General features: G+C 41.5%; 1 protein-coding gene across 5 annotated transcripts in view; it reads left to right on the forward strand.

The window, feature by feature from the left end:
- LOC121607927 (receptor-type tyrosine-protein phosphatase eta) overlaps positions 1 to 13,472 on the forward strand; it is a 38,821-nt gene that overhangs the window by 7,856 nt on the left and 17,493 nt on the right. The window contains exons 2-8 of one of the 5 annotated variants that reach the window (XM_041938975.1): positions 7,730 to 7,751; positions 7,998 to 8,186; positions 8,386 to 8,646; positions 9,722 to 9,982; positions 10,944 to 11,204; positions 11,632 to 11,892; positions 12,864 to 13,124. In XM_041938975.1, the coding sequence (XP_041794909.1) occupies positions 7,730 to 7,751; positions 7,998 to 8,186; positions 8,386 to 8,646; positions 9,722 to 9,982; positions 10,944 to 11,204; positions 11,632 to 11,892; positions 12,864 to 13,124 (1,516 nt within the window). Of the gene's footprint in view, positions 1 to 7,729; positions 7,752 to 7,997; positions 8,187 to 8,385; positions 8,647 to 8,876; positions 9,287 to 9,721; positions 9,983 to 10,943; positions 11,205 to 11,631; positions 11,893 to 12,863; positions 13,125 to 13,472 lie in introns of those variants that run through there. The other 4 variants (XM_041938977.1, XM_041938978.1, XM_041938979.1 and 1 more) reach the window with 4 other exon arrangements.

Consider the following 13,472-nt stretch of genomic DNA (forward strand, 5'->3'; position numbering starts at 1 on the left):
TTGACCTTAATGAGTCGGGGGTACGAAGTACAGCGTGAAGTCCTTTATGCTGTTCAGACCTGTTATCGGAGGTCTCTGGGTGGGCTCAGGAAGTGCCAGGAAGTTATGTTCGCACAGAAACAATGAGTAGGTCGCCCATGAGCTACTGAGGCAATGAACTTAAAATAGAGAACGAGCTGCCAATTCATTAGCGGCCACAGAAGAAAGTGAGAATTGCAACTTTCACAGATCTCACCACACATCTGTTTGCATCAGGACGTGGACTTCTGCGTGCTGAAGTGGAAAGTTCGTGGAGAGGATGTAGCTTGTGATGTGCTCACACACACACACACACATACACATATACACAAGCTGTCTTTAAAGCTGAATACACAGACAAATGTTGCGAGCTTTAAAAAAAAATCATCTTTGGAAATTAACCATTTCCTAATTTGTCGTTTGTATTGCAACAGCTACTGACCCAAAAACACACATTTTTCAGTGCTTTATTTGACTCAATTTGACTTCACCACTTAATTACAATTACAAGCATGCAGGATTCAAATATGAAGAGGTTGGACGTTTGTACATATGTATCATGGCTAAAGAAACCTGCGTCTGTGCCACATGGCAGGGTTACCTTTTGCTGCTAAGATGAAAAAACAAAAAAGCTCTCATGGCGCTATGTACAACCAACAAAATCAAGTCGAGGACATGACATGTCAACACATAACCGCTGCGAGAGGAAAACAAAACAGAAAACATGGAGAATAAAGTGAAGCGTCGGTGGCACTGACACACACCAGACAGCTGGAAAAATAAAGCTACTACAAAAGATAGAAGAAGAGAAGGAAGAAACAAAGGAAAATGGAAGAATACAAAGAAAACTGACTATCAGCAACATGCTGCATTTCTTCCTTGTGAAGCTTGAGTGTTTCACACATACACACACACACACACACACGTTTTGGTTTGAGTCAGATAACATGATTTTGCAGAAATTACAGCTGTACGGGAGTCCACTTTCTCCACTCAGCAAGTCATCAAGGGCACCACCAGCAACTCCTCAACCTCGTGCAGCGTTGCGTAATTCAAGGAGCAGAAATGAAGGATTGTGCGTTTTTTTCTTGATGTTTTTATTCATGGTTATCAGATTATAAGGAGCTAAGGTTAAATGGGCTGATCCCCGAGCAAACAGCCTTTAAGGTGATTTCTGGATTGTTTTTGGGTCTGAGTGTTATTATGGAGGAAGGAACTGGGGCGTTATCAGGAGGCGAGCAGCAAAGGCAGACTGCGAGGAATGAAAGGGAATCAGAGAGTGGCAGGCAGGCTGCCTTTAGGGTTGATGTAATGTTTATATAGTGGTCAGTACAGCCATTTCCTCCTCCTCCTGCAGACGGGCCCAGTCAAAGGGCACAGATACAGTACACAGGGCAAAAGGGTCATGTTTCACAGCGAACACTGAACATTGCTCCTCAAGTGAAAGTCGGCTACAAGGAGGAACCCTGGAGAGCTTCTAAGAACTGTAGAGCTTCATACTTTGGGCTACAGCTAGCTGGACCATTGTTCTCCTCCTCTTTTAGTGGCTTCCACAGACGAATAAGCTACTACTATTAGCGATTTTATACAAACATAAGAACATAAACAATATCAGGTAGAAAGAACAGGAATCTTAATGGACTGGCCAGTAATCAAGGTGACCCTGTAAGGTCTGACTGAGACTTGAGCTGAGGGTGAAAGCAGGGCGGGAGGATGCACAGATGGGTGGAGCTGAGTCCCAGTGGATGCTTCAAAAATGATGTAAATTATTTGAACTTCAGGATTTTTAGGGCAGCATTTCCCAAATGGGACTTTGAGCTTGGCTTGATTCTGCTCTCTGAGTCAGCGCCAAGGCGTAACGGCCTGAGACATTGTTTTGTTTATTTAGTCAGGAGAAAATAAGTAATACTTAGGACGAGCGCCAAGGGAAATAAAACATTTCAGAATCCCAGCTCAGAGGAGTCACAGCCCCGCAGGTCAGTTTAACATGAGGCTGTCACAGCATTAAGATGGAGCTTTCACATTCTGGTATGTGACCTTTACCATATTCTTGTGGAGCTTGAGGAGGGCGAGTTCGTCAGACTCTGCTCCGACACAGACAGTTTTATATCTGGGGCCAGCAGCAGCCGTTCTGTTGTTGTGTTCACCAAGTTTATGTGCGACTAAATGAAAATGTCTTTTCACCACACGAGCTAGTCTTTCAATCGAGCTCACGGAATATACGCACCTACCAAACATTAAGCAGCTAGCCTGTTTTGATCGTGTCACGTGATCTTCATCCGCAGATGGACTTTGCCCAGTTTTCACGAAATTTTAGATGTTCAGAGTTTAATTTTTGCTCAGTACTGAAAGGGTTCTGCATCCACATTGGCTTGAAAACTGAGGTTCAGAGGTAAAAGTATCTGTCGTTAATTGCTTGCAAATAGAAAAACTCTCTGATCCAGCTTTTATTGAAGCATTGACGGCGTCATGACAATAGCCTCAATCAACCAATAAGACAACAGATTTGAATTAAATTTCGGTCATGTTAAAAAAAAAAACAAAGATAAGAGAAGATAAAAATACAACCGACTACATGTGTGTAAGATTTGAAAATGTATGCCTCTGGTGACTCCTAGTGGTGGTACTCAACACCCCCCCCTCCACCACACGCCTGATTCAGACTGCATGAACACACCTCGGCAACTATGAAGGAAAAGAATCGAGCTGACAAACGCACAGACTGTTTCATGGCATGGCAACCCGTCATAGCAGGAAAGGGTTGAACAGACAGTGTAACTGTCATCGTGCACTGCATCTAGGTTCTGTATCAGGGTTGCTTCAGTATCACGCTCTCACACTTATGTACCATAATTACTCTGATTGGTTCATGATGCTTGTCATGTTTTCCTTTTTGTGTGCATGTGAGGGCTGTGGGAGTGGATTTCAATCACTGGCCACAGATTTCCGTTAACTTGGCAGGCATGCAGCGATCATTCTTGACTCCCAGTTAGTCTCATTGCCCTGAAGGAAAACTTCTACCATGTGCCTTCATCACAATCACCCAAACTTTTGTTGCCAGTGCTACACTAGCAGCTTCCGAGGAATACCGCTATCACGATGTGCTTTCTTCATGAACAACCCCAAAGTCGGGAAGTTTTGAATGAATGTAACCATCAGCAGCAGCTCAGCTAGCAGACAAACTGTTCTGAGTGACGTTTTCTTCAACATCTCCGAGACCATATAAAATGTCCAGTCAGCGTTTGACATGAATCATCATGTAACTTGGCAGGCTAACTAGGCTAACATTATTGGACCCAGTGAATGGATAAAAGAAAATTTTCAAAACGGTGCTGTTCGGATTTGTGGTCATACATGAAGGCTCGCCATTTCTCCTTTTGCAGTGTTGCAACAGAAAACAGAACGTGTCTTTGAGGAATGAGGACCGTTGTACTGTGTAGCAGATAAAGCTGTGAATAATGGTAGTGAGGATGGACGCAGGCCTTCCTCAGGCGTGTTTACTCCCACGTGGTGGTTCGGCTGGACTCGGTTTGTCTTCATGCCTCCCATTCCCTCTCTCGCAACAAGCGGATAACATCTTCGCACACCACTTGGTTGAGTGTGCAGGGTTCAGAGTTTCTTCAGTTCTAACTTCTGTTGTGTTAAAACACAGAAGTTGAACAGGCTGCTTTCAGAAAGTTCTTCCTTTAAAACTTGGCTGGATGCCGGTCTTCAGTTCGCTCAGTGCGGATCAGGATGCAGCTGAGTTCAGCTGAGCCATACCGGACCGGGCTCAGGTCGGGCACCAGAGGGTCAGGAGCAAAACCATAGAAGAGCAGAGACTGGTCAAGAGGGGGGTCCCGTAAATGACCAGGCTGGGAGAGAAGTTCAACCCTAAAATAAAAGATCTGCATCTCCAGCCTACATAAAAAACGCCATCTGGACATGTTAACAAGGTTAGACATGATTTTCATTGGAGGGGGTCTTTAAGTCTAGTTAGGTTAGCATATGATGCTGCATGGACCTACTTTGTAGGGGGGCTGCCCATTGTTGCGACGACCCATTATTCCAAAACCCCAATAGTCCAAAAAATGTCAGAAAGGACCCTCCCAGTGTCCCTCTGTCCCTCGGGATAGTGGGCTGTGGGAACAATGACGTGGCACCCTTTCTAACAGTTTGACACAAAGAGCTTCACTGGCTGAAGACCATCCATACATTCAGTTTAGTCGGCTCAGTGATAAGCGTGGGTTTGTTTCTTAGCTGGTGCAACTCCAGTCCTGATGGAGGAGAGTCGCATGGCTAAACCTCTGTTCACTGTTAGTGTTTGGCCCTTTTGGTGGATTTGTTGTCAATAAGAAAAAATCAAAGAGTTATTTCCTGTCTTGCTCTTTATGTAACGATGGATTGAGGGAGCGTCACAAGTACATTTTAGCGCAAACTGCTCGGCCGCTCTTCACTCATCTGTGGATTTGGCACATTTCTATCATTTTGGTAACATTTGTCGCTGTTCACTCAATGTCTTCTCCCCACATTAGTGTAATGATGATGTATGTATTTGTTGGCAGTGTGTGTTTATTATTGGATTTGCAGAGAAAGTAGAAGCTTTATACTGTAAAAATGCCAAAAACACAACAAAGAAATCTACATATGTGTAAGTTAGCAGAGAAACCGTGGATTAGTGTGTTTGACAGTGGCAGAGGTGGTGTTTGATAGCATTTGTTTTTCTCCTCTCTGAAAGGCACATTGTAACTTTGCTGAGCTATACAAATACAGTTTCATTATTATATTATTGTTTTACCAATTCTTAATATATCTTTTGGAACTAATTGTTGATAAGAAAAAAAGAAGGAATAAGGTTTTGGTGTTGTTTTTGAAAGACTTTCTTATCTTTGCACATCTTTACTGGACAGTGGGGATCTTTACCACAGTGAAAAGTGCTCCCACCATAGAAGCCATCTAAAATGAAGGGAAACTTTCAGCGTGAAACTAAATTGTGGACAGTGAGAAATTGTCTAACACCCATTGATGGTCTCCCTGCCTCTCCAGCCATGCTAACACCGTGCACAAACAGCAGAAGCATAGTCATGCAGATGTATACTTCCTCATGCAGGCCATTCTTCCAGTTAATTTATAAAACCCATCTGAAGTGACGGTGTAGTTTCGTACTACGTGGCATTTCAAAGTAACGGTCCGTTGGCTGGTTAATGTATGACAAGAAGACTTTGAAGACTTTCAAGAATCAAATACTGACTTTCATTAAAGATAAAAAAATAATTTTGTTTAAATGCGTCTCAGTACAAAGTATCAGTACACCCTTCACCAGCGTGTCCCGGACCCTTGAACTCGTCATGCACCACTGTGTGGCACCGTTGCACTTCAGAAAGAAGAACAGAGTCCCGCAGGACTGGAAGGAAGGGAAGGGTCACCGCTGTGAATAGAAAAGGAAAAGTTAAGGCGAGGGCACCCGTCTCCAGGGATGGGTGGGCGAACAGAGCAACATTTAATTTTCTTTCTTCTTTTCCTGGTCTGATCATTTTGAGTCGTTAAGCCTTTTCTGTTCTATATGAAATGTCTCATTTAAATAGCTTTATTGGCATGACTGTAATTAACAACAATATTGCCAAAACATGTTGTACAGGATTTGTAATATTAATTGTAATTCTGAATTATTCAGGAAAAAAAAATCGAATAGATTGTTTGTGCTTCACTACATGATAATGAAGGACAGATTGTTGCAAATTGTTAAAAAAAAAACAATTACAGATGTGCACTCAGCTGTTTATTATAATTTATTAGGTACACACAGCTAAAACTAATGCAAGCTAGCATTATAGCCATGTAGTAAATAAATACATTCTGTCTGTATGATAGCTGATAGTTGATAAATCAATTTCCAATGATTTGCTGCTTTTGTCTATTCTGTAGCACTGTACACTGTTGGTCAGACAAAACAAGGCAGTCGAAAAGGTCACATTGGGCTCTGGGAAATTATGGTGTGGCATTTTTCACAACTTAATGGACATAATGAAAAGACAGAGCCAAATAATTAATCAGTCATTAAAGCAATCGATAGTTGCGGCCTTGCTTTAAAAATAACATTGTCGATGAAAATTTGGTTGACACGTACATCTTTACATCTGATCCGTCTTCTCTTTTTCATCCCCTCTGAGAACTGTACATAATACATTTAACTGTGTTGTGTGTAAGGAAAGGACACACTTTACTGCGAATGTCTCTGAGCGATTTATTTTTCCACCAGATCTTCTCGCTGAAAAATAACAAAAGATATAGCCATGCATAAACCCACATACCTGCAACTGTGGAGACAGGGTTTATCTCCTGTACATGCAACGATAGTGCACTTTAGCATGGCAGGCTACACAGCTACACTAAATGTTTTTTTGCGTGCCGTATGGCTATGTCCTTGTTTTACTATGACGCGATGTTGTCTTAACACTCTTTTTCTATGCCATCACCTCGCCAGGGACTGCAGTTGGAAATTAGCCTGTATGGCTAAATCTGGCTCGTGTTAATTAATGTGCATCATCCCTTTTGAATAAAATAAACAGAAATATGTTTACAACATACATCAGTTAAAGAACATTGGAAACTTGATAGCGGAAGTGCTAACTTGTATAGATCCATATGAATTCTCATAAAATGTACAGTGGCCTTTTCATAGCGACAACATCACATCACTGTCACATTGCATTTTAAAGTCCAACCCGACGCTGTGTGATGCTTTAAGCCTATTCTGTCATTGTTAGGAGTTAATGATTGAGCCTATCCGTGATCTTTGTGGGTGAGAGAATGATGCAGGTTTGAGCGATGATGCCATGTGTTTAATGTTTAGCTGTGTGCTAAACAGACTGGAAGGCAACATGTCAGTGAATGACTCTGGGCTGTTTAAGCTTTGGCTAATAAGTAATGTGGAATCAGAGGCCTGACACCAGCATACAGATGATAACCTCAGCAGAACTACAGAGCTGCGTGTCGACGTGCTTGAGTGTGTGATGTTAGCGTTGCGGCATGTGTTTGTAGCTGTTTTGGAGCACAATGCATGTAATCCTGCAAGGAGGAAGAACGGTGTTTTCAATAGCAGTTCCTTACACAACATTAACCGAGGCCACAGAATGATTACACCCTGATAATACTCGATGGTTGGGTTTTTACCAGGGTTCACTTCCTTGTTTGTTCTAACTGGCACTCAAGCACCTTTTCACCAGTTACAATGGGACTTTATCCCACAGTACCGAGCCTTTGTGTGTTCGTTTACACCATCGAAAAGGAAGTGTCATGATGAATAAACCAAAGCTTAATCTTTAATTATTTGTCGATATGAATTATAAGTTTATTAGTAGCTATTACGAGTTCAGACTTTCCAATGAAAAACTTGCACATGCTGGTTATTTTTACAGGCTGATCCCAGTATGTTTACACTTCATACACTTACATTTAACTTATTTTGGGCCAGCAAAATGATTTCTTAAAAAAACATGGCTACATATGTGCCTTTATCTATGACCTGGGCTTATAAAAGGCTTGTGTCCAATTACCTATTTAACTGTAGTTCCATTGAATCATTTTAATTTAGCATGCTGGTGCTGAATTTGCAGATGCCCTGTGACATTGAGCAGGTGGTTGGGTTTCGACTTGATGCTTTGAAGCTGTTTTAAACTCAATGCTGACCTCTGCTGGTTAAAGATCATTTACTTTGCTTTTCTCTCCACAGATCTCCCGAGCAGAATGTGTCAGTAAGTACACAAGTGTGCTGTTTCTTTATTTTGTTAGATGTGCTACATTTCTTGATTTGTCTCTATGTAGTTCAAGAAAGATTAGTTCTCACGCTGTACTATATTTTGTGTTTAATTTCAGCTGATTACTTAGATCACTCCTGTCAATATGTCTTTGCCTGCAGAGATTTTGCTCTTTTGAAACCATTTGTGCTCATTTCTTATGGTTCGTCTTTGGTTCGTTATTCTTCTTCTTCCGTCTCTTAGACACATGTAACAGCACTGACACAGAAACATTAACAATAACGACGACAACAGTCACATTTGGACCAAACTGCACCTTATCCATGGAGGACGATACCTCGAGACGCGACAGTACGATAACTGGTTTGACCCCTGGAACAGTCAATTCAATCTTCTTTAACTGTTTGAACTGCTGCAAAGAGGTCACAACGAGTAAGTCTATACTTACTGTATATTTCCAACTCTAACCACGTCTACAACAATGACTCCACACAGTGTAGTACATTAGCGTTGCTGCAGATTCAGCATGCCTGACTGCAAACAACTGACTGCCCTCAGTATGAAGAACCTACAAAGATGAAATACACAGATGAAAATGCTGTATTTGTCTCTTCTTTCCTCCTCCTCACAGAGCCTGAAGTAGTCAGGAATCTCAGTGTCACTGATACAACAACATCCTCTGTGTCTCTGACCTGGGCTGAACCAGAGGGAAAAAGCTCCTTCTATATTGTACAGTGGACAAATGGAAGTGTCAATGGGGCTGAAAACCAGTCAGAAACATCTACAACCATCACCGGTCTGACTTCTGGGGTCCAGTACAATATAAGTGTCACTGCAGTGGCAGATGATGACCAGACTAAAGGAGAGAAAGTCACTGTTCAAGCGTACACAAGTAAGTACACATTTTATTTTGTTTTACATTGTAAGACACGATTTCCTTATGCAGTGCTATCCCTGTACTTTGTCATATGTGAAGAAGTATACAAATTTTTCCTCGTTGCGCTCACTCCGCTTGCCCTCACAGAGCCTGAAGCTTTCAGGAATCTCACTCAGAGATGGGCAGTATTTCAAGTCAATGTATTTAAAATATGCATTTAATTACTATTGAGTATTTGTAATTTTTATTTTGCTGGGCATAAAAATAAGATGTAATTTGCGACAAAATACTTCTGTAGATCTTGTATGTTGATGTTATTGTTATGCTTTATCATAGATAAATGATGTTTCACTGTCATTTTTCCTCTTTGCGTTCACCCCTCCTGCCCTCACAGAGCCTGAAGTAGTCAGGAATCTCAGTGTCGCTCAGATCAGCACATGGTCTGTGTGTCTGACCTGGACTGAGCCAGAGGGAAACAGCTCCTTCTATAGAGTGCAGTGGACTGATGGGACAACTAAGTGGTCCGTCAGTGTCACTGTAACAAAAGCAAATGTCACTGAGCTGATTGCTGGAGTGCAGTACAATTTTACTGTCATAGCAGTGGCTGGAAATAACAAAACAGAGGGTGAAATGGCTGAGATTGTTCTCTATACAAGTAAGATGATGAACTCCATTTTTGCTGATGACAGCGCTTATATTTGATTTCTTTGCCTCATCCTTACTCTGAGGTTATTCCTCCACCTTATACTGAGGAGGGACCAATTGCATCACTAGCACAATTGATGGATGAGGGTCAGTCAACTGAAAATACTACATTTAATATGATATAATTATTCAACTAAATGAAACAAATGACCCAAATTTCCCCGGCTGAGGATTAATAAAGTTGTATCTTATCTTTATCTTATCTTAATTCTTAAGTCTTACATTAAATTGCATCTTTTTGTCATTGTACCTTTTTGTATGGGCAGCTGTGCTCTCCTGAGATGAAACACACTCAATTGTAGGTTTTGTACCTGCCACAGTGTTGTTTTTTTTTTTGTTTGCTCTAATTGTTTTTCCTCATCCTACAATTATCCTGCACTCACAGGACCTGAAGCTGTCAGGAATCTCAGTGTCTCTCAGATCAGCACATCCTCTGTGTCTCTGACCTGGACTGAGCCAGAGGGAAACAGCTCCTTCTATAGAGTGCAGTGGACTGATGGAAATTTCACTGAGACTGTAAATGTGACTGAGACATATGTACATATTACAAACCTGACTGCTGGTGTCCAGCATGAAATAAGTGTTACTGCAGTGGCAGGTGATGGTTTCACTGAAGGACAGAGTACCGCTTTTACTCAATACACAAGTAAGTACTCATGTAAACGTGGTTCATGCTGTCAGGGAGTGTGCTGAAGACGTGGTGGAGGAGACTCTCTGTGATGATTTCAGCTTTTACCTCAGAGCTGCACTGTGCATGCTGGATGTGGGTATTAGCTCTGGATGTTGCTGTGACCTTGTTGATGGCACATCTCTGTAATGTTGTGCAGATATCAGGAGCATTGGATTTGCTTTCACAGCCGGCTTAAGTTTGCCATTGTTAGCCATGCTAGTGGCTCGTTTCAGAACTTCTTTAAAGGTTGCCATGACATTTTGTATAGACATTTCTAGTCTCCAGAGGATGCTGCCCACTAATGTTGGTGATCACCTGACTATTCCTCTAGTGCCAGCATCATGTCAAAATTGCAGTTGGTCCAGTAATTTATTTGTGACTGAAAATCTGCAAAATGATTGACATTCCTATCAGCCTCCAGCGTCCTCTGTGTTTTGTGCTAATTTGTAAATGTTAGCATGCTAACATGCTAATTGAAGATGGTTTACATGGTCACCTACTTAACATCAGCATGTTATTGTGAGAATATTTGCATGCTAACGTTTAGCATTTAGCTCAAAGCACAGCCTCAGGGTTTGTTGAACCTGTTAAAGAATTACGCTGGTCAGTGTCCTTCAGGAAGCCCAAGACAGTTTGCTAGAAAGGGGAGTTCAGCCAGTTGCCCGACCTCATATTCAGACTCTCTCACACAGCCTGAAGCTTTCAGGAATGTCACTTAGAGATGGGCAGTATTTCAAGTCAATGTATTTCAAATATGCATTTAATTACTATTGAGTATTTGTACTTTTTATTTTGCTGGGCATAAAAATAAGATGTAATTTGCGACAAAATACTTCTGTAGATCTTGTATGTTGATGTTATTGTTATGCTTTATCATAGATAAATGATGTTTCACTGTCATTTTTCCTCTTTGCGTTCACCCCTCCTGCCCTCACAGAGCCTGAAGTAGTCAGGAATCTCAGTGTCGCTCAGATCAGCACATGGTCTGTGTGTCTGACCTGGACTGAGCCAGAGGGAAACAGCTCCTTCTATAGAGTGCAGTGGACTGATGGGACAACTGAGCGGTCCGTCAGTGTCACTGTAACAAAAGCAAATGTCACTGAGCTGATTGCTGGAGTGCAGTACAATTTTACTGTCATAGCAGTGGCTGGAAATAACAAAACAGAGGGTGAAATGGCTGAGATTGTTCTCTATACAAGTAAGATGATGAACTCCATTTTTGCTGATGACAGCGCTTATATTTGATTTCTTTGCCTCATCCTTACTCTGAGGTTATTCCTCCACCTTATACTGAGGAGGGACCAATTGCATCACTAGCACAAATGATGGATGAGGGTCAGTCAACTGAAAATACTACATTTAATATAATTATTCAACTAAATGAAACAAATGACCCAAATTTCCCCGGCTATGGATTAATAAAGTTGTATCTTATCTTTATCTTATCTTAATTCTTAAGTCTTACATTAAATTCCATCTTTTTGTCATTGTACCTTTTTGTATGGGCAGCTGTGCTCTCCTGAGATGAAACACACTCAGTTGTAGGTTTTGTACCTGCCACAGTGTTGCTTTTTTTGTTTGCTCTAATTGTTTGTCCTCATCCTACATTTATCCTGCACTCACAGGACCTGAAGCTGTCAGGAATCTCAGTGTCTCTCAGATCAGCACATCCTCTGTGTCTCTGACCTGGACTGAGCCAGAGGGAAACAGCTCCTTCTATAGAGTGCAGTGGACTGATGGAAATTTCACTGAGACTGTAAATGTGACTGAGACATATGTACATATTACAAACCTGACTGCTGGTGTCCAGTATGAAATAAGTGTTACTGCAGTGGCAGGTGATGGTTTCACTGAAGGACAGAGTACCGCTTTTACTCAATACACAAGTAAGTACTCATGTAAACGTGGTTCATGCTGTCAGGGAGTGTGCTGAAGACGTGGTGGAGGAGACTCTCTGTGATGATTTCAGCTTTTACTTCAGAGCTGCACTGTGCATGCTGGATGTGGGTATTAGCTCTGGATGTTGCTGTGACCTTGTTGATGGCACATCTCTGTAATGTTGTGCAGATATCAGGAGCATTGGTTTTGCTTTCACAGCCGGCTTAGGTTTGCCATTGTTAGCCATGCTAGTGGCTCGTCTCTAGGGATGGCAGCGTTCAGAACTTCTTTAAAGGTTGCCATGACATTTTGTATAGACATTTCTAGTCTCCAGAGGATGCTGCCCACTAATGTTGGTGATCACCTGACTATTCCTCTAGTGCCAGCATCATGTCAAAATTGCAGTTGGTCCAGTAATTTTGTATTTGAATGAAAATCTGTGAAATGATTGACATTCCTATCAGCCTCCAGCGTCCTCTGTGTTTTGTGCTAATTTGTACATGTTAGCATGCTAATTGAAGATGGTGTACATGGTCACCTACTTAACATCAGCATGTTATTGTGAGAATATTTGCATGCTAACGTTTGGCATTTAGCTCAAAGCACAGCCTCAGGGTTTGTTGAACCTGTCAAAGAATTACACTGGTCAGCGTCCTTCAGGAAGCCCAAGACAGTTTACTAGAAAGGGGAGTTCAGCCAGTTGCCCGACCTCATATTCAGACTCTCTCACACAGCCTGAAGCTTTCAGGAATCTCACTCAGAGATGGGCAGTATTTCAAGTCAATGTATTTCAAATATGCATTTAATTACTATTGAGTATTTGTAATTTTTATTTTGCTGGGCATAAAAATAAGATGTAATTTGCGACAAAATACTTCTGTAGATCTTGTATGTTGATGTTATTGTTATGCTTTATCATAGATAAATGATGTTTCACTGTCATTTTTCCTCTTTGCGTTCACCCCTCCTGCCCTCACAGAGCCTGAAGTAGTCAGGAATCTCAGTGTCGCTCAGATCAGCACATGGTCTGTGTGTCTGACCTGGACTGAGCCAGAGGGAAACAGCTCCTTCTATAGAGTGCAGTGGACTGATGGGACAACTGAGCGGTCCGTCAGTGTCACTGAAACAAAAGCAAATGTCACTGAGCTGATTGCTGGAGTGCAGTACAATTTTACTGTCATAGCAGTGGCTGGAAATAACAAAACAGAGGGTGAAATGGCTGAGATTGTTCTCTATACAAGTAAGATGATGAACTCCATTTTTGCTGATGACAGCGCTTATATTTGATTTCTTTGCCTCATCCTTACTCTGAGGTTATTCCTCCACCTTATACTGAGGAGGGACCAATTGCATCACTAGCACAAATGATGGATGAGGGTCAGAAAACTGAAAATGCTATACTTAATATAATTATTCAACTCAATGAAACAAATGACCCAAATTTCCCCGGCTGAGGATTAATAAAGTTGTATCTTATCTTTATCTTATCTTAATTCTTAAGTCTTACATTAAATTCCATCTTTTTGTCATTGTACCTTTTTGTATGGGTAACTGTGCTCTCCTGACATGAAACATACTCAGTTGTAGG

The sequence above is a fragment of the Chelmon rostratus genome, chromosome 6 (genome assembly GCF_017976325.1).
Source record: "Chelmon rostratus isolate fCheRos1 chromosome 6, fCheRos1.pri, whole genome shotgun sequence".
Lineage (NCBI taxonomy): Eukaryota > Metazoa > Chordata > Actinopteri > Chaetodontiformes > Chaetodontidae > Chelmon > Chelmon rostratus.